The sequence below is a fragment of the Kogia breviceps genome, chromosome 4 (assembly GCF_026419965.1).
Source record: "Kogia breviceps isolate mKogBre1 chromosome 4, mKogBre1 haplotype 1, whole genome shotgun sequence".
NCBI lineage: Eukaryota > Metazoa > Chordata > Mammalia > Artiodactyla > Physeteridae > Kogia > Kogia breviceps.
This window is the reverse complement of record NC_081313.1, coordinates 151062382-151083563: the sequence shown is the minus strand read 5'-3', so window position 1 is coordinate 151083563 and position 21182 is coordinate 151062382. Positions and strand designations below refer to the sequence as shown.

General features: G+C 41.3%; 1 protein-coding gene across 12 annotated transcripts in view; it reads left to right on the top strand.

Annotated features, from left to right (window-relative positions):
* Positions 1 to 20891, top strand: part of HNRNPH1 (heterogeneous nuclear ribonucleoprotein H1) — a 264799-nt gene extending 243908 nt beyond the window's left edge. For 3 of the 12 annotated variants that reach the window (XM_067032235.1, XM_067032234.1, XM_067032236.1), the window contains exons 2-13: positions 12310 to 12439; positions 13752 to 13907; positions 14117 to 14260; positions 15747 to 15885; positions 16837 to 17015; positions 17095 to 17166; positions 17222 to 17355; positions 17501 to 17636; positions 18032 to 18091; positions 18184 to 18273; positions 18948 to 19040; positions 20139 to 20891. In XM_067032235.1, coding sequence (XP_066888336.1) covers positions 12343 to 12439; positions 13752 to 13907; positions 14117 to 14260; positions 15747 to 15885; positions 16837 to 17015; positions 17095 to 17166; positions 17222 to 17355; positions 17501 to 17636; positions 18032 to 18091; positions 18184 to 18273; positions 18948 to 19040; positions 20139 to 20257 — 1419 coding nt within the window. In that variant the 5' untranslated portion in view covers positions 12310 to 12342 and the 3' untranslated portion in view covers positions 20258 to 20891. Of the gene's footprint in view, positions 1 to 11701; positions 11823 to 12309; positions 12440 to 13751; positions 13908 to 14116; positions 14261 to 15746; positions 15886 to 16836; positions 17016 to 17094; positions 17167 to 17221; positions 17356 to 17500; positions 17637 to 18031; positions 18122 to 18183; positions 18274 to 18947; positions 19041 to 19493; positions 19544 to 20138 lie in introns of those variants that run through there. The other 9 variants (XM_059060550.2, XM_059060553.2, XM_059060557.2 and 6 more) reach the window with 9 other exon arrangements.
* Positions 20892 to 21182: the final 291 nt, after the last annotated feature.

The window sequence follows — 21182 nt, the reverse complement described above, 5'->3', positions numbered from 1 at the left end:
AAATTTCAGTTTTATTTAGGGACACTTACTGAGGACTATAGCCTGGGAGATAGCCTCTCAGACAGCTCTGAGGAACTTCTCAGAAGAGGTAGGGGAGGAACTAGTATATATATGAAATTTTTGACTGGGAAATATAGTCATGCATACATCTTTAAAAAAAACTTATTTATTTATTTATTTGGCTGCACCAGATCTTAGTTGTGGCACGTGGGATATTTAGTTGCATCATGCGGGCTCTTAGTTGTGGCATTTGAACTCTTAAGTTACGGCATGCGTGTGGGATCTAGTTCCTTGACCAGAAATTGAACCTGGGCCCCCTGCATTGGGAGTGGGGGAGTCTTAACCACTGGACAACCAGGGAAGTTCTCAAGTTAAAAATTTTAGTGCTTTTCTACGTATGGAAAGATGCAAGAATCCGGGGTCATTGAAATTTTTCCTTACATATGCATCTTAACTGTCTAGGAGCCATATATCCAAGACACAGAATTCTTCACCCTAGTTTTCTCCATCCTGAATTCTCCTCAGTGCAGACTGTTGGTGGGCGACTGCAGTGGGTTGTGACTTAACCCTTTTTATAAGTGGATGTTGGGCAAGACTCTTTGTTCTTTTATGTTTACATTGGCCTCCTGAGGAAAGGTTTGTCCATGTGACTTATTTGGTTAATGAACTGTTGGTAGAAGTATACATGTCATTTCTGGGCAGAAGCCTCTAAGGGCCAGAGTGGTGGTTCTGGATGGTGGAGGCTCCCTCAGCCTAAGTCCTTGAAAGAGGCAAAATGGAGCAGAACCCCCGATCTAAGATGGACATGTAGTATGAGCAATGAGAAATCAACTTTTCTTTTTTTTTTTTTTTTTTTGCGGTACGCGGGCCTCTCACTGCCGTGGCCTCTCCCGTTGCGGAGCACAGGCTCCGGACGCGCAGGCCCAGCGGCCATGGCTCACGGGCCCAGCCGCTCCGCGGCATGTGGGATCCTCCCGGACCAGGGCACGAACCCGTGTCTCCTGCATCGGCAGGCGGACTCTCAACCACTGCGCCACCAGGGAAGCCCAGAAATCAACTTTTCTGTGTTGAGCCACTGATATTTTGGGTTGTTATTGCAGGATAACCTAGCACATCTTGACTAATGCATTCTAAATCCTTTCTGAAACAAAACAGTACAAACTAGAAAGCCAGCAGATTATTTCTCTTGAGATTGTGAGCCCTGAGAATACAAAATTCATTCTTGAACAATGGATGGCAGGTCAAAGTATCCTCAAATCCAAGCACATCTTTTTCTGAGCCCCATTCCTACTAAAGGGAAACCAAGCAAACTTGCTCTTTAATGGTGACAGTCTCGCTGGATTTAATTTAGTCTTTGGGGTAATTCCTCAGTCTTTCAATTTTTCTTCCTTTCCCCCTTCTCATTCTGTAGCGGACACTGGGTTGCCTGCATTATCTCTGTTCCCTGCTTCTTTGCCTACTGAATTGTGACGGTTTCGGTTCCACCCTTGGAGAAGGTGCCCCTTATCCTGGTTCAGGGATAAATCCTGACTTGTCTAAGCCAATTATGGCAGAGCCATCTTCCGGCCCTTGGTTGGTTGGGGCTGAGAATGTGACCAAGTTCTGACTATGAAGAGAGACAGGGGAGGTATTTGCCTTGGGGCTTGTTTGTAAAAGAGACACAGGTTAAGAAACTGATTTTGTTATCCAAACATTCTCCCAAAGAAAAATCCAGGCTCAGATGATTTCACTGGTCAATTTTATTAAAGTAGAAATAAACACCAATCTCATACAAACACTTGCAGAAAACAGAGTAAGTGAGGAACACTGAAGAAACTTTTTCTGAGGCCAGCATTACCTAGGACAGAAACCTATGAAGTCATTACAAAAAGAAAATTGCAGACCAATAGCCCTCATGAATACAGACTTAAATATCCTTATAAAATATTAGCAAATCAAATCCAACATTATATAAAAATATAACACATGACCAAGTAGGATTTATCCCAGGGATGCAAGGTTGTTTTAATATTTGAAAATCAGTCAGTGCATACTTCTCTCACTCTGCATCCTTGCCAGCCCTGGAGATTACAGATCTATAAGCTCTTATTCAAAATCCTCACATATGTTTCAGAATGCAGAATTTTTTGGATTTTAGGAAATTCTATGACACTCCCAGAAGGCTCTGAATCAGTATCTCCTAATCAAACTCATTAATTAATGGTTTTGTAGCAGAATATAAGAAATATTCTCACCAAGCAAGATGAGTCAATGCTGCAAAGAGCCTCAAATTAACTCTGGTTAAGTCTTGCTGCTAAATGAACTGGCCTCAAACTTACCATCTTTCTGGTTTCCAGGACTTTATGAATTTTGGATTGGGGATAAGGGATTGTGGACACAAATCGCTCTTTAATTTTAGCCAATCCTGCTGCTGCTTTACTTTGCATTTCTCTGACCACTTGTTAGGTTGAACCCCTATTCGTAAGCTTTAGACCATTTACATATGCTGTTTTCTTATTTGTCTGTTAGAAATTGTAGATACTTTTGACTTAGGGCTTTTGAATTTTTGTCTTTCACATATTTTATAAATATTTTCTCAGCCTATCATTTGTTTATATATTTTATCTTCTACTAGGAAAACTAAAAATTTGTGTGCAGTCAAATGTATCTTTTGTTTTTGTTTTTGTTTTTGTTTTGGCTTTTTGGTTTCCAGACTTAGGGAGGATTTTCCACCCCAAAGTTTTATAAATATGCTTGTTTTTTTCTTCTGCTATCTGGTTTTATATTTAAATATTTAGTGTGAAATCTTTAACATGTCAGAAAAGTATTTTGGTGTTTTGTGTTATTTCAGAGCAAGGTTTCTAAACCACAGCACTACTGACATTTGGAGTCAGATAATTCTTTGGTGTGGGGGACTATCCTGTGCATTGTAGGATGCTTAGCAGCATCCCTGGCCTCTATTCACTACATGCAATAGCACCCCCCAGTTGTGACAACCAAAATGTCACCAGACATTGCCAAATGTCTGTTGGGGGTAAAGTCCCCCCTAGTTGAGAAAGACTGGGTTGGAGCCCAGCTTTTGTTTCTTTTCCCCATAATCGGCCAATAATGTCAGCACCAGTCATCAAATTAATCACCTCTTCTTCCATTCAACAGTAATGCCGTCTTAGCCATATGTTAATTTCCAACATATATCTGCAGCTATTTCTGAATTCTTCTTGTCCTTTTCTTGGCCAGTTCCACTTCACTGCCATTCTTCTATTCACAGTATTCTGGGATCTACTCAGGCATTTGTTCTTCCAATTGAACTTTTTTTTTTTTTTTCCAATTGAACTTTAAAATCATTTAAACCAGCTCTAACTGCACGGTATAGCTAGACTCTCTTAACACAGTCTTAAAGTAGTAGGCATCCTTGTCTTGATCTGGATTTTAGTGGAAGTGACTTTGATATTTCCATTTAGTTTGCTTTATACTTTTGGGTTTTAATAAATAGTATTTTCATATTTAAGTATTTTACTTCTATTCCTATTTAACTTATGATTTTATTAGGGATAGAGATCTATCCATCAATTCTATCTAGTGAGTGTTTATGGATATTGGTAATCATATGATTTTTCTTCTTAATTTGCAAGAAAATGAATGATCCTTTTTATTTCCTGGACTAAACCCTGTATTAGTTTCCTGACACTGCTATAAAAAATTACCACAAATTTAGTGGCTTAAATCAACACACGTTTATTATATTAGGTTCTAAGAAGTGTAGGCTGGTACTGCCTTTGCCCTCAATCTTCTCTGCATTTCTAGTCTTGCTTCCACCCTTTCTGCTCAACCTAAACTGCTCTCGCTAAAGGTACCAGAGACCTAAAATCTGGGGCCTTGGTTCCTCTTTCTTCTGAGTCCTCTCACCATAATTTGATGCTGTTGACCACACTGTTTCACCTGTCCTTTTTCCACCCTGTCCTTTTTTTTCCTTTGTTACCCTAATGATTCCCAGGCTTTCCCATCTTTCTGGCCACTCCCTTTCAGCCTCCTTTGCTGTTTTCTCCCATTCATTCACTCATTCTTTCATTGTTACAAACTCCCAATCTGTAATGTGTGTGATACCTCGTGTTGGAATCTATAAGAGCCTCTTCTCAAAGGTCAGCCCCTTTATTCATTCCTAAGGTTTTAAATATCATCTGTATCCTGTGACATCCAGATTTTACACCCAGCTTAGATTACTCTTTTTAGCTTTAAACTCATAAAACGCCAGCTGCTTATATGACATCTCCACTTGGATATCTTGGAGGCATTTCAAATTTAACATGTTTAAAATGGATCTACTGACATGCCCCTTCCTTTCTGCCGGCCTGCAGCTCTCCCCATCTTCATCCACTCCAGTGCACTGACCTTCACATGTCCTTCTGCCTCCTCTCCCTAATCCATCTCTCATCCAACACTTACTTGTTCATGCCTACTACACGCCAGGCACTCCATCCAGTGTTAGTAATATAACCAACATTCTAGTGTGGGGAACAGGCAATAAAAAGTAATTACATAAATAAATAAGAAAATCACAGAGTGCAGAAACACTGTGAAGGAAATGAATAGAGGAATTTGATAGAGAAAGACCTGAAGAAGGAGCTAGTGAGGATGAGCATTTGGGGAGCGAGCTGCAGGCAGAGGAGACACCATCTGCAAAGGCCTACAGGTGGAAAAGAGCAGAAAGTGTGGCTGGGGAGTAAAAAAGGGGGTGGAAAAGTAATGAGGTGCTGGAGAGGTACACAGCATCACATCACGCAGGACCCTGAAGACCACAGCAAAGAAAGGACTTAACTTGAAGTGCAGTGAGAGCCACCGAGGATTTAAAGCAGGGGAGTTACATGATATGATTTGCAGTTTTGAAAGATTACTCTGGATAATGGTTATGGGGTTTCTTTATGGGGTGATGAAAATGTTCTAAACTTAGAATGTGATGGTTGGACAACTCTGTGAATATACTAAAAAAAATTGTATGGTATGTGAATTATATCTCAGAAAAGCTGTTGGCAGGAAAAAAAATCATTCTGACTGTGGTGAGGGTGACCAGACAAATGCCAAGAGTATAGCCAGGGAGATCAACTGCATTCATCAGATGACAGAGGGATGATGGAACCTGGGCCAGAGTGGTGCCCATGGGTACAAGGCAGGGTGTGCTGAATGTCATATGGGGTGGGGGGAGGAAGGAGGATTCCTTATGAAACTATTCCCAGCACAGAAGCAAGAATAATCTTTGAAGGATATAAATTAGATTGTGCCACTGTGCACCTTGACCCTTCAGTGGTTTCCTTCTGCAGGTAGAAGCAACCCCTCCCTACCCATCTGGCCTTGGGGCTGCCACTCATGCCTTGGGAGTCTCCCAGCCTCAAAGCCTCCCCTCTGCCAAATCACTCTCTTCTAACCAGGCCCTGTCACCTGTCAAATCCCAGTTTTAGTGCCACTTTCCAGAAACTTTCTCATCCCCCAAATTACATTAGGAGCTCCTGCACAGCACTTGCCAAAATCTGTAGTCATGGACTGAATTGCATATTTCTTAATTTTTTGTTCATCTCCCCCTCTAGATTGGAAGTTCCTAGGGCAGGGATATTTTCTCCTGTGATCATGCCTCTAGGGCTCATCCCAGAGCATGGTGTAGGAATTGTACTGGAACATTTGTTGGGTGAGTGAATTCACGAATAGAATGCATATGTCAAAGCTAGTAAGCAGTGGGTGAAGGAAGCTTCCGAAAGAAGAATGAAATTACAAAGACTCAAAAATGTAAGGGGCAAACCCACAGAGTGAGAGAAAATATTTGCAAATCATATATCTGACAGGGGATTAATATCCAGAGTATATAAAGAACCCCTAAAACTCAACAATAAAAAAACAAACAACCCAATTCAAATATAGATAAAGGACATGAATAGACATTCTCCAAGTGGCCAATAAGCACATGAAAAAAAAATGCTCAGTAGGGCTTCCCTGGTGGCGCAGTGGTTGGGGGTCCGCCTGCCGATGCAGGGGACACGGGTTCGTGTCCCGGTCCGGGGAGATCCCACGTGCCGCGGAGCTGCTGGACCCGTGAGCCGTGGCCGCTGAGCCTGTGCGTCCGGAGTCTGTGCCCCGCAACAGGAGAGGCCACAGCAGTGAGAGGCCTGCGTACCGCTAAAAAAAAAATAAATAAATAAAAAATAAAAATAAAAATGCTCAGTGTCTCTAATCATTAGGGAAATGCAAATCAAAACCACAGTGAGATACTGCTTCACACTTTTTAGGACAGCTACTGTCAAAAACCAAAAACAAAGCCAGAAAATAGCAAGTGTTGGTGAGGATGAGAAAAGACTTGGAATCCGGTGAATTGCTGGGAGGAATGTAAAATAGTTAAGGTACATATCTAGGAATGGAATTGCTGAATCATATGGTAATTCTATGTTTAACTGCCAAAATGTTTTCCATACAGGCTGAAAGAATGGAAAGCAGGAAATCAAACAGATAGTTGCACACCAAAGTTCGAAGCAGCACTATTTACAATAGCTTAAAGGTGGAACCAACCCATTAATGAATTAATGGGTAAGCAAAATGTATTATATACATACAACAGAATGTTATTCAGCTTTAAAAGGAAGGAAACTGAGGACATGGATAGACCTTGAAAACATTATGTTAAGTTAAATAAACCATACACAAAAGGACAATTATTGTATGATTCCACTTATATCAGGTACTAGAATATGCAAATTCCTAGAGACAGATAGTAGAATAGAGGTTACCAGGCTCTGGGGGAGCAGGACTGGGGAGTTAAGTGTTTAAATGGTACAGAGTTTCAGTTGGAGAAGATGAAAAAGTTCTAGAGATGGAGAGTGGAAATATTTGTGCAACATTGTAAATATACTTAATACCACTGAACTGTATGTTTAAAAATGGTTAAAATGGGGCTTCCCTGGTGGTACAGTGGTTAAGAATCTGCCTGCCAATGCAGGGGACACGGGTTCGATCCCTGCTCCGGAAAGATCCCATATGCCGTGGAGCAACTAAGCCCATGTGCCACAACTACTGAACCTGCATGCCACAACTACTGAAGCCCATGTGCCTAGAGTCCATGCTCCTCAACAAGAAAAGCCACTGCAATGAGAAGCCCGCGCACCTCAACAAAGAATAGCCCCCCGCTCGACGCAACTTGAGATAGCCCACGCGCAGCAACAAAGACCCAACAGATCCAAAAATAAATAAATAAAACATTTTAAAAGGTAAGTTATGACATTAGTCATCAGTACATTTTGAACACATGGCCGAATGATTCAACCACAGTGAGTGTCCCAGCTGAAGCTTTGGGAAATCAGGGCCAATACCCTGAAGGTTCAAAACCAATGGTTGTCACATTCTGCCTAAAGGAGCTGCGCTGAGAGAACCGAAGAGGGCGTGTTAGGATCCCCTTTCCAGGTCACCCCAGCAGCTGACCTCACTCCATCAGGAGCGCCAGCCCCTCCCCTCAGCCGCGACGCTGGGCTGGCTGTGGGGACACCTTTGTTTTTCTATCTCACTTAGGAAAAGTACGTATCAGAATTCACACTGAGCGGTTTAAATGGTTTCAGAGCCCTCACCAGGCATCGGAGGAGCTCTTATTTAAGACTACCATGATTATGCAGCTGAAAGGGTCGAGCCATGCTGCACCGGGTTGGGATGGGCTTGGGACTCTGTACCCAGATTCTAACCACTGAGCCACCGTCTCTATGCTTCCAGTCTCCAGCTTCAAAGTGGGGTTCCGCGGTCCTCAGCACGATCTGGAGGCAGCTGATGCCACAGTGCTAGGAGGATGGGAGGAAACTCACATTCAAACGTTCTCAATCCTTAAGTTTTATAGCTACAAGTAATGTGTTCAGCATTAAAACAATTTAAAATACAGAGAAGAGTGAGTTCCCTGGCAGTCCAGGGCTTAAGAACCCATGCTTCCACTGCAGGGTACAGGGGCCCAATCCCTGGATGGGGAACTAAGATCCCAGGAGTGGTGGGTGTGTGGCCAAAAAAAAAAAAAAAAAAAGAAAGAAAAAGAAGAAAGAGAAAATACAGAGAAAAAACAAAATTTTTTAAATGTAAGATTATACATATATCTTTTCCATATATGTATAATTTTTCTTTATGCATGTGTGTAATTATATTATATTTCCAGGAACTTAGCCATACTGTATTATTGCTTCATAATAATGCATAATAATTATTGTTTCACTGTTTTTTTACTCAACGAATATTGTAAACATCTTTCCAAAAATATAATTCTAGTCATCATTTTTAAAAACTGCAAAGTATTGCATTATATGGATCAGTTTTTCTCAACTTTTTTTCCCTATGATTGTCACCCAAAGGAACCTTTTTAGACAATTTTTTTCCTAATTCTCCCCCATGTAAAATGTTAATAGCATAGATATACTGTATATCTTTTTAGGTACTGTGTCCAAAAACCATTGTAACAGCCTAGATGTGTTCACTCTTCTCCCCACAATCAAGAACAAATTTTGCCCCCTTGTGAGGCTATATTGACCATGGTGACAATGCATGATAAAGTTGTACTATAATTTATTCAATACACCATTAGACATTTAAGTTGCTTTTAAAATTTACCTATTTCATGCTGTGATGAACATTCTTACAAATTTAAATCTGTGCAAAAGTAGATGTGGAATGTATGGGTCCAAGGTAATGCATATTTTTAAAACCTTGAATATACAGTGCCAGTAGCCCTCTAGTGTACAGATTTACAGTCCAATGGGCATGGCACTTCCCTGCATTCTTTCCAGCTCTATTATGACTCTTTTTAGCGGTCATTACTTTTTTTGTGGCAGAGCCACGTGGCTTGTTGGATCCTTGTTCTCTAGTTGTGGTGTGCAGGCTTAGCTGCCCTGTGGCTTGTGTGATCTTAGTTCCTTGACCAGGGATCAAACCCGCATCCCCTGCATTGGAAGGCGGATTCTTTACCACTGGACCACCAGGGATGTCCCAAGGTCATCAATTTTTAAGACACACCATGTTTTATGTACCACTTATAAGAAAATTCCGCCAATTAAACTAGGACGCACCACTGGTTCTTAAGGCACATCCCTATTTTGAGAGATTAAACTGAAAAAAATGTGCTTTAGAATTGGTGAAAAAGATAATGAATAAATGTGCTTCATCTCTGTACAGGAAAGGGCTTGCTAAGCTTAAAGACAAACTCAAAGTATCCATGGCTTTGACTTCACCAAAATGAAAAACCTCTGTATGTCTAAACATTAAAAACAACAATTAAAAGGTAATCAAACAGAAAAATGTTTGGGGCAGTTATGGCCAAGGTAATAGTCTTAATAAAGACCAAAAGAACACTGGAGAAAGAAGCTGAACTGACAATTTATATGAGGGAATCAGCATTAATTGTATATAATTTATTATATTTTACTAATAATCAAACATGCAAATTAGAGATATGGTTTTTTTCAGTATTAAATTAGCAAAGATTAGAGGAAAGGAAAATTTCAATGCCAGCAAAACAAAGGGATATGGAACACTCACCTGCGGCTGAGAGTGTTGTCAAGTGTGATAACCTTTTACTATAAGTAGCCCTAAAAATATTCAGATTCTTTCATTGAATAATTTTACTCCTAGAAATCTATCCTGAGGAAATGATCTAATATTTCTATGATGATTATACATTACATCTACTTATTATGGAAGAAAATACTAGAAAACCTTAGGAAAAATAAACATCTTAGGGACTTCCCTGGCGGTCCGCTGGTTAGGACTCTGCGCTTTCACTGCTGACGGCAGGGGTTCGATCCCGGGTCAGGGAACCAAGATCCTGCAAGCCAGGCTGCCAAAAACCAAACAAACCAACAAATATTAGAAGTGTATCCGTGTTGTTAAAAGGTGAAAACATGATATACTGTGTATCTTTCTTTTTGGCCGCGCAGCTTGCAGGATCTTAGTTCCAGGACCAGGGATTCAACCCAGGCCACGGCAGCGAAAGTGCCAAGTCCTAACCACTGGACCACAAGGGAATTCCCCCAAACATGATGTTATAATGCACTACCAAGGGGATCAGGGTTTTTCCCTCATCTAATCAGAAACTAGTGTTCTTAGGTCATTTTTTTTTTTTGCCCTCGCCCTGCAGTTTCCGGAATCCTAGTTCCCTGAACAGGGATGGAACCCAGGCCCTCGGCGTGGAGTCCCAACCACTGGACCGCCGGGGAACTCCCTTCTTAGGTCATTTAATTAGACCAGAGCTCTCAAATGCTGTAACCTATTAAGAAACCTTGAGAGATATCTTTGTGATGTCCTGGAGAGATAGCACCCAAAAGCAAAAACTGTTCTTGCTTTTGAATCACTCAGAGATAGACCTTCAATCTGGAAGACTTGGGAATCCCATATCTTGGTGACTTCAGCCAAGATGCCCCTTTATTTCCTCTAGCTCTTTTTGCAATTGAGGGCAAGGAGCATCATTCACCATGCTTGTCCCGTCTGAGTCCCCTTCACACCCAGCAACAGAGTTTTCCTTTTCAAACAGGTCCTATTGTGCCCTGCTGAAGACCTGCCAAAGCCTTCTCCAGTGCTTGGAGTTATCACCCTTGCCAAGGCCTAAATGGCCTTTCAGGATCGGGCCTCGCCTACCTCTGCGACCTTATCTTGTATCAACTTCTCCCTGTTCCATTGATGTCCTCTCCAGTTTTCTCAAACCTGTTAAAACCGGATACGAGCTCCCGACCATTGTAGGGCGAAAACGTGCTTTACTTGCATCGTTCCGTGGTGGCACTCAGAAAAGCCTTCGCTGTGGTACCCCTGTGTTTATTGTATGTGTCCACCAGGCCGAGGTGGGGAGGACAGCCGGCATCAGACAAGGGGAGGACTGGAAGGCTACGTTAATGGTCCCAGTTTCCGCAGTGCTGCTGGAAATCACGAACATCACTAGTCTCGGGCCATATGCGCACATGGGGTGACCCTGGAGTCTTGCCGAACCGAACGCCTCCACATGGGGAATGGACATAACGGTATCTACTTAGCTTTGGGAGAATTAAGGGGGAACCTGCTCGGGAGAGCGAAGTCTGGCGTGCACCGGCGGCTCACCCTGCGCTCACGAGGCGCGACGGGACGCGCATCCGGCGCCCCCCTCTCGTGCGACCCCGGGGCGAGGCAGCGGGGGTCGCAGGGTGGGAGTTCGTTAGGGCAAAAGCGGGGTACAGGACTGGGGTCCGGGCCCCAGGCCCAACGGCGGCAGGTAAGGGGCAGTGGCGGCACAAAGGCCTTGGACATGCTCCCGGCGCCGCGGGAGCGGCTTCGGGTGCAGGAAGTATGCAGTCCCGCAGCCCCCAGTTTGTCACGGGATGGCTCTAGGGAGAAAAGGAGTATAGGCGGCGCGAAGGAGGGGAGCGCTTGTACTTTCAGCTTAGCTAGGACTGCGGATAATAGGCGAGAACACCTCATCACAACCCTGAGCCCCGTACGGTTCCTGTAGGGAACTAATTGACGCCATACCCCTCCCCCTTCTGGCGGGTAAGTCGAACGAACGGTTTGAAGGAAGACGCATGCGCGTGAAACTCAAACCGCTAAGGCTCGAATAATCGCAGTAAAGCGCAGGCGCAAAAAAGCCCGGCGGGTTTAAGGAGGTGGGCGGTGCTGACCCGAATACGCATGCGTATAATAATTTACTGGCGGGAAATGGGCTGGCTCATAATATTACGCATGCGCCCGAGCTCTGTGTGACGCAAGGGGGCGGTGCGGCCCCCTAGCTGCGCGTGCGCAGAGCTTGTTCAAAGGGCCTTATTTAGGTTGCGCAGGCGCCCGCTAGCCATTTCTTCTCAGCCGCGCTGAAGTTGTGTGAGCTGGTGAGTGTTTGATGTTCCGTATTTACCACCTAGGGGCCCCCCCCGACGGTGCCAGTTTTGCGAGGATTGCTTGTCCCAGGGTCTCTGTAGAGGCTGCGGGGGCTTTAGCAAGGTGCGGGCTGCCGTTAGACACCAGGAATGGTTCGCCGAGTCGTGGCGGGGCCGCTGAGGCCTGCAGGCCGCGCCGACTCTATTGTGTGAGATGTCGGAGGAGGCGGAGCGGAAGCGGTCGCCGCCATTTCCTTGCCTCCACGCTGGCGCTAGGCCGGGTCCCCCCTCGGCTTGGGGCACTGGTACCTGGCTAGCAGAGCGGCTTCGGGGACCCGGCCGCTGGCCAACTTGGCGTTCGGTGTTGGAGTCGCCTGGGTCGAAACGTCCGCACGGGCTCGACCTTTACGGAGGCGCCGCGGGCCGGCAGGGCGTTTCGAGATTGGAGGGCTGTTTAATTTTAACATTTCTTAGGTCTGACCCATATCCCTGTCTTGCAGGCTGTTTCGACGCCAGGACCCCCTAAGAGACGATGATGTTGGGAACCGAAGGCGGCGAGGGTTTCGTGGTGAAGGTCCGGGGCTTGCCTTGGTCTTGCTCGGCCGACGAAGTGCAGCGTTTTTTTTCTGGTAAGTGAAGCGGAGGCGGGAGTTCAGCCCGGGCTGCAGGGCGGGCGGGGAGGCGGCGGCGTGGGGGGTGGGGGGTGGGGGGTGGCGGCGGTGGGGGGGGCGAGCCCAGGGCGCCCCCTGGTGGGGCGCGGGCGGCAGCGGTTCCCGCTGTCCTGCTCGCGCCCGACCGGTCGCTGTTACGCAATGGAAATTGCGAAAGCCCCGCCCGCCGGGCCCTCTTGGGGGAATGCGGCCTCTCTGGCGGATTTTTTTTTTCCTCTTTATTTTTCTTTAAGTACGAGTCATTCTGTGGATGTTTTTTAGAAAGGATAAATGGGGATAGATGGGATTTCCCCTTCAATCTTGAGAACTTTACCCAGTAGCTGAACAAATATAACAACACCTTACCAGTTTTGGCGTTTATTTGAAAAGGGGCATTCTGCTTTGAAAAGATAAAATGTCATTAATTTCAGACAATTTTCTCAATCACGATTCTTTAACTGAAGAGCTCTTTCTCATAGTTTTTGATCTGGCTCACTTTACAGTTGAGGACACTGAAGTCCAGGAAAGTTTTCTTGCCTATGTAGTTTTTTTCCCCAGTATGTAGGTTTCCTGAATAATGAATGTCTGCCAAATGTCCTTGTTCTCATTTTTAGTGTAAGATTAGATTGAAAGATATATTTGGGAGAAATTTACAGGTTTTGGAAGGATATTTGTAGTATTGACTTACTATCTGAATTTAGCGTGTGTAACGGAAAACGACCTGTAAAACAAGAACCAAGTACACTGGAAGCCACCTTGCAGTGGGCAAGACTGGGTTTGGCTTCAGCTGTGCAACTTGGAGCATTTTAGCTTGGTAACACTGATCCCCTTTCAGGTGAGTATTGGCCCTGCAATTTGGATTCGAGCAAGACATTGTAATGTTGCTGCTAGTAAGGTAAAACTGTCAAATACCCCAAATCAAAACTCCAAACCACGTTTATTCAGAAAATGCAATAAAGTCACAAGGTCCGGACTTAAAAGTTTACTGAGGAGTTATAAAAAGGATGTTTAATGGACACTTGAGTAGTGAGGACTTGGAGATAACTTCATTAAGAAAGTGCTTTGAATATTGGATTTTCTTGATGGATTGGGAATATAAGGAATAGGAAAGTTTGGTCATGAGAGGAAAACTGTTTAATTACTGAAAGAGACACCCTAGGAATTAGTAATACCATGCTCACTTTAGGTTTTGCAAATGCTCTGCTTTGTAGTGGGGTTGTGTATAGGCATTTCATCCCCCAGAGGTGGTTTTTAGTTTTAAATTCTGTATTAACGGTTGTTTTCTTTCCAGACTGCAAAATTCAAAATGGGGCTCAAGGTATTCGTTTCATCTACACCAGAGAAGGCAGACCGAGTGGCGAGGCTTTTGTTGAACTTGAATCAGAAGATGAAGTCAAATTGGCCCTGAAAAAAGACAGAGAAACTATGGGACACAGATATGTTGAAGGTTTGATTTACATTGCCCTAGTAACAGTAAATAAAACATTAAACAAATAGAAATCTATCTTACCCCTTCTGAATTTTAGGTATTTGACCGCATGGAAATGGTCATCTAAGAGTTTATGGCAGCTCTACCTAGATTATCTAAAGACCCAGGAAGTCTGAACTTGGTTTTCTAACTTTCCAAAGTTGACTAATTCTAAGCACCTCTTTCAGTATTCAAGTCAAACAACGTTGAAATGGATTGGGTGTTGAAGCATACTGGTCCAAATAGTCCTGACACGGCCAATGATGGCTTTGTACGGCTTAGAGGACTCCCCTTTGGATGTAGCAAGGAAGAAATTGTTCAGTTCTTCTCAGGTATGTAGTCCTGTTTCTTGCTGAGCAGTGAGTTCTGGCTAGCCTCTGGCAACATGTGATTGAATTAGACCTTAAGTTGACTAGCTTAGCTATTTAAACAGGTTGTGAGTATATGCAGATGAATTAATGTTTTCTTCTTCCTGGAGACCTTCAAATAATTTAAGCCCATCTTAAAGGTGGATTAATTAAGTACTTCCAAAATGTTAACTGCCTATATTTAGTATTGTAGTTCAGAGTAGATCTTTGAGGATTGTCCTCAACAACTTAACTACTTTCCTCACATTGCTGTACAGCTAAGTACTTCAAGTTAAAGGTAAGATCCCTTAACATTAGATTAGTATGTTAGGTTGTTGTAATTTATGTCAAGTGTCTATATTGTAAGAGACACTGGGTCATGGGACCAGAAATTCTCTAATGATCTGATTCTGTTTATACAAAAAAACCTTACAGAAACAATTGGTTTAGCCAGGGAATTAAACTTAGTGAAAGTCAATCTAATATATAAGTGTAGGTTGAATGTAGTCTTAGTATCTGAAGTACAGAAAGTGTTTTGAAATTGTTTTGGGCCTAAAGTATTTGAATGTTTAGCAGAATGTTAGAGCATATATTTTACATACTGTTGCTTAATATTCATGTTGTGATAAACTGGAATTAACAAGAAATCCTTTCATGGTTTAGTGTAGTATGTGTTAAAATCTTGACTTAACTAGATACATATCAAGTCCTAATATTTTGCCAGAATTTTTGCAATCAAGTCTGTTTTTATTGTTTTTGTCTAAATTGGTGAGAATTGAATGCTATCTGTCAACATCGTTAAATATGAACATAATTTCATATCTTCTAGGAAAGTGCTTTAAGTCCTTTTTGTAAGCTTGGGAATGTTTCCACGGAAAGGATTTTTCATAGACGGAATTTCCAGAAGTGAATCTTACTACTATTAGAGCATAAGAGTGCATGATTGTGCTGTGTTAGATCAGTTGTTTGTTGAAAGCTTAGATTGTATGTTTGTCAATTATATGACTAAACAATGTTTCAATTTGTATATTAAATGTTTAAATATGTAATTTCTTAAAACTGAAGTTCCACTAACTTTAAAACATTGCAATATGAAATGAGGTAAAAGGTATATCTTGAATTTAGTAAAACTGTTGTCTTTAATGCTTGAAAATTTGTTAAATTCTTGTATAATTTTCAACATTAAGTTGCATAGATAAATAAGTGTTCTTAATTGTTGAATTCTTAATGCATCCTGTGTTCAAGTTTTTTCTTACATACCATGTCATGGGGTGTGTTAAGAATTGAGTTAATAGTTTGCTATAATGGAACTTCATATTACTGCAATGAATCTTTAAAGAGTACTTGTTGAAAGCATACCGTTCACCTAAAGTTAAAATTCTGGTGTATTTAAAGCTATAAGAAGAATCATTTCTGGGCTTGTGATGTTAATATTGCCCCCCTACTGGGGTTATTTGTCCTTGGGTTGAAGGGTTGGAAATCGTGCCAAATGGGATAACATTGCCGGTGGACTTCCAGGGGAGGAGTACGGGGGAGGCCTTCGTGCAGTTTGCTTCACAGGAAATAGCTGAAAAGGCTCTAAAGAAACACAAGGAAAGAATAGGGCACAGGTGGGGATGGATGGTTGGTTGGATTTGTCACTTTTCTTATGGTAAACAATTAAATCCATATTCTCTCTGCTTAGAATCAAGGAAGAAAATCTGATTCCTAGTCCCAATTATTTGATGTTTTGCCACAATTTTCAAACTTTTCCTATGTCAAAGTCCCATAGGTGCTTTCAGATTAAATTTTAGGTTTTGAAATTGTCCCTAGTTAATTTGGTCTACTTTACAATTTTGTAGGATTCCTAATTAACCCATCACTGGAGTTGAGAGACTATGGTTTTAAAAATGTTAATGCAAACCTGGCTTTAGCTGTAATAACTCCACCTAGTAAATTAATATTACCATAAGAAAATGTGATACTTTCTGATCTTGTTTTTAAAGTTGAAATGCAACAAACTTTCTTGCTGTATAAATGTTTTCTGCATATGTATTAATAAGCATAGCTTTCAAGAAATTGTCACAAAAGGTTTTATTCTCTTTGCTTGTGACTATTTTTCATTGAAGCATGCGCTTACCTATGCTGATTCCTACTAAAAGCATAGGCTGGGGTATTTATTGGCAGAAGGAAATGTGTAGTGTGGGCTAGACTGTTGGTGGAGGCTGGCTTTTTAGCTCACTTGCTATACATGATGCCAATGGATTTAAGACATGAAATGTTGAAAGTTGAGTGGAATTCTTCCCTCCTAAGACATTTATTTACAGTACTCCTCTCTACCCCTAAGGTTGGGCTCTCTGCCTCAGAGGAGTGAATTTTTTTTCTATAAAGTTTACATTAAATCTTAAAATTGAGTGAATTTCTGGTCATTGCCTATACAAATATAAGAAATCTGGCTTTATATATTAGTCAGTTTCATGGCTATGACTACATTGTTTTCTTGTGTAACTGAATACCTGTATGAAATGAACTAATGTTTTCTCTCCCTTCCCCACTCCCTTTCTTCATGAACAATGCTTTAGGTATATCGAAATCTTTAAGAGCAGTCGAGCTGAAGTTAGAACTCATTATGATCCACCACGAAAACTTATGGCCATGCAGCGGCCAGGTCCCTATGACAGACCTGGGGCTGGCAGAGGGTATAACAGCATTGGAAGAGGAGCTGGCTTTGAAAGGATGAGGCGTGGTGCTTATGGTGGAGGTAGGTGTATTGCGCAGGTGTCACGAGGTCTGTTCTTTTTGTGACTTATCATTTAGTGATTGTACTTCTTGCCTTTCAGGTTATGGAGGCTATGATGATTATAATGGCTATAATGATGGCTATGGATTTGGGTCAGATAGATTTGGAAGAGGTAAGGTAAGAATTGAATTTCTCATCTGAGGGATACTTAACTCTTGTTCATCTAGACCTCAATTATTGTTTTTCAGGAATGTCAGATCACAGATATGGGGATGGTGGCTCTACTTTCCAGAGCACAACAGGACACTGTGTACACATGCGGGGATTACCTTACAGAGCTACTGAGAACGACATTTATAATGTAAGTGTAGGATAAATTCATAAGTTGTATATTTCAGTATAACAGTAAAAACATGGTTCTTATTCTACTTAAGTGAAGCAGCATGTTAAAGTTTTGTTTTCTGTAACAATGTTTGACTTGATTCTCTGAAATACCTTACATTTAGTTTTTTTCACCACTCAACCCTGTGAGAGTACATATTGAAATTGGTCCCGATGGCAGAGTAACTGGTGAAGCAGATGTCGAGTTTGCAACTCATGAAGATGCTGTGGCAGCTATGTCAAAAGACAAAGCAAATATGCGTAAGTGTGATTTAAGGATCTTTAGGTCTCCATAGGTGGTTGTGTGACTAATGATTATGATAAAGGAATAGTAAGGATGAGAAAAATTTGTAATCCAATAATAGGGTTCTATGGGATGTTTACAAAGTACATAGGTTTTTAAAGTTAGTATGATTAAAAAGAATTTGGGATAAGAACACTGACTAAGGTATACGCTTAATTGACAAACTTAAAGCAATTTAGATGGATGTTTAAGACTGCTTTTTGAAACGCGTAAAGTAAATCACCTGAAAGAAGCAGCTAGATTTTTTTTTTACTAAAAGTATTTATAGTTCACAGATCTACTTAAAAGAACTAAAAGTGCTCATCTTTTTCTTTCACCAACAAACATTTTCAATTTTTTTTTCTCATTTCAGAACACAGATATGTAGAACTCTTCTTGAATTCTACAGCAGGAGCAAGCGGTGGTGCTTACGGTAGCCAAATGCTAGGAGGCATGGGTTTGTGTAAATATCACTTTAGTGTCCTTTTTTTAAGCTAACCTTGTATGCCTTTTCTCTCATTTCAGAACACAGATATGTAGAACTCTTCTTGAATTCTACAGCAGGAGCAAGCGGTGGTGCTTATGGTAGCCAAATGATGGGAGGCATGGGCTTGTGTAAATATCGTTAGTTTTTTTAAAAACCAAAACATTTATATCTGTATAAGTCAGTTATATAAGCTTAAGTTAATTTATATATAGCAGTTTAGCATAATTTAGGTAAAGAAAAGTTTTGATTTAAATAGTATGTGTGCCTTAAATCTTTGTGAGTTACATAAAACTGTTAGATAACATTAGTTTGAAGTACTTTTGGGGGAGGGGACTACAGAAAGAAACTAGTTGAATTGTCTATAAGTATGAAGTATAAATCTAAAAGTAATATTTAGCAAAGAGCACAGGATCAAAATAAATTTTGGGGCATAATCAGGTGTTTAGTGATACCTGTGTATTGACCTACCCTTAATATATCGAATTATGGGGGAAAATCCCACTAAATCCAGTTAAGCATTTTCATAAGGTCTTGTCAAAATGCCTCTACTTATGGAAACGTGGATTCAGTCCTGCTGATGTGTATGCTGTTGGCCTTGTGGTTTATAAGTGTTTGACTAGCTCGAATGATGGATAGAAAGGTAGTCTGGTCATAGACAATAGGCAGAAGGAGGCACAGAGGGTTTATATATAGTGATGTAAGATCAAGACTGGAAAATAATAGATTTAGAATTACAAGCCCGGTACCACCAGGTACCACATTACATAAGGAACAAGGTTCTAATGTTCTCTTAACTTAACAGCAAACCAGTCCAGTTATGGCGGCCCAGCCAGCCAGCAGCTGAGTGGTGGTTATGGAGGCGGCTATGGTGGCCAGAGCAGCATGAGTGGATATGGTAAGTGTGTTTTTTTATATACTTGAATAAGTTTCAGGCAGGTTTCTTTAGTTGGGAATATTCAGGCTCCTTTTTGGTGAAATTGGGTTATTTAATGTATGCTCTTGATCCTAATGTAACTTTTCAAATAGCTTAACTTTCAGAATCAATCATTGGGAGGGGGAAGTAGTCTATGAATTCAAAGTAGTCATTATTGCAACTTTGAATGTTGAGCCAGAAAACATCTGCCTCCATTTGTTAAAACATTAAATTGTTCACTTTTTCTGTCTTTTTGTTAGCAATAAATCCATTTTAGATGGAGGGAGAATTTTAAATAATAGAATGGTGGTTGGGTTTAGGACCGTATTTACTAGTCAGTTAACCTAGGATTGGTTTTATTAATTAATTTTTTCAATTGGTCTAAAGAATGGTGATTTTGGTATTATAGTCTTACCCTACAAAATCCTTTTGCAGACCAAGTTTTACAGGAAAACTCCAGTGATTTTCAATCAAACATTGCATAGGTAAATATTTTCTCAAAAAGTATAATTTAAATTCCCAATAGCAAATACTGATATGTTGTAGTAACACTTTCTATAGCAGTCAATGGCTCTGATTTAACTCCATGGAGGCTGCCATTTTGGGCACAGTGAGTTGCCTTTAGTCCAACTTCGTCGTCTCACTTCCTGCCCGCCATGAATAGGAAAAGCAAGAGATTGCCCCTGTGCTCCCTATTCATATATGCCATTCGATGGACGCATTGTGAATGTTTATGGTAAATTTTTTTTTTAAATGCTTTGTTTAGCTTTAAAAACAACATGAAGTCATTTTGCAATTTTTGAAAAACACTAGTTTTCCTTTAAACTTAATTTTCCACGTTGATCCTGAAGCATCCAATTAAATGGTAGCACAAGAGTCTGGCAAGTTGGTACTGCAGAGAAAAGGGGTTAATTGAGATTTGTTTGGAGTCGGGAGTCCCTTTTCCCAAACATGCTTCTCGCCACTTGGACAGCAGCCATTTGTACTCGTATACTTTTTAAACTTTTTCTTGGAATGCTGTATTTTAGTTGACTGATAATCTGATACTTATCCTGACTTGTCAAATTGATCTCTTTGCAGGCAGCCAAGGAGCAGTGAACAGCAGCTACTACAGTAGTGGAAGCCGAGCATCTATGGGAGTGAACGGAATGGGAGGGATGTCTAGCATGTCCAGTATGAGTGGTGGATGGGGAATGTAATTGATCCTGATCACTGACTCTTGGTCAACATTTTTTAAAAGAAAAACAAAACTTAAGTTTTAACAGTTTTGCAATACAAGCTTGTGATTTATGCTTACTCTAAGTGGAAATCAGGATTGTTTTGAAGACTTAAGGTTCAGTATTTTTGAACACAAACATTCATTTAGGATGTAACTAGGTTGAGTAATCTATTACTGTTAAATAATTTTCAGCTTTTCTCAGTTATATTGTAGGATGTACTTAAGCAGTAGGTGTATTTAGGTTAAAGCAGTTGGATTCTGTTAAGTGTTGCTTATACCACATTACATTGAACACTGTTTGGATGCATTGTTGAAAGACATGCTTTTTTGTAAAAATATAGGAGCTGTGTCTACAATTAAAAGTGAAACATTGGCATGTTTGTTAATTCTAGTTTCATTTAATAACCTCTATGGCACGTAAGTTTAAGCTTTTTTTTTTTTAAGTTAATGGGGAAAATTTGAGACGCAATACCAATACTTTAGGATTTTGGTCTTGGTGTTTGTACGAAATTCTGAGGCCTTGATTTAAATCTTTTCATTGTATTGTGATTTTCCTTTTAGGTGTATTGCGCTAAGTGAAACTTGTTGAATAAATCTTCCTTTTAAAAACTGCACTTTGTCTTGTCTGTGCTTCAGTGTCATGTGGACTGTTTCTTGGTGATCTATTCCTGCCTGGGGCATAGGTGAACAGTGGCCCACGTCTCTGGCTGTGGCAGACAGGCTCGGCAGTTGTGGCCGTTCTGTAGATGTCTTCAGACCTCTCTTCTCTCCAGTGCAACTGAAGGTAAACGTAGCTCTGGGGCCCTGTGAAAGGGCTTGTATGTCTGGCCTGGCTGCACAGGATCTGATCTGAATTGCGTTTGACTTGCTAAGCACTTGCACAAAGCCAAGGGGGAGGCGGAAGT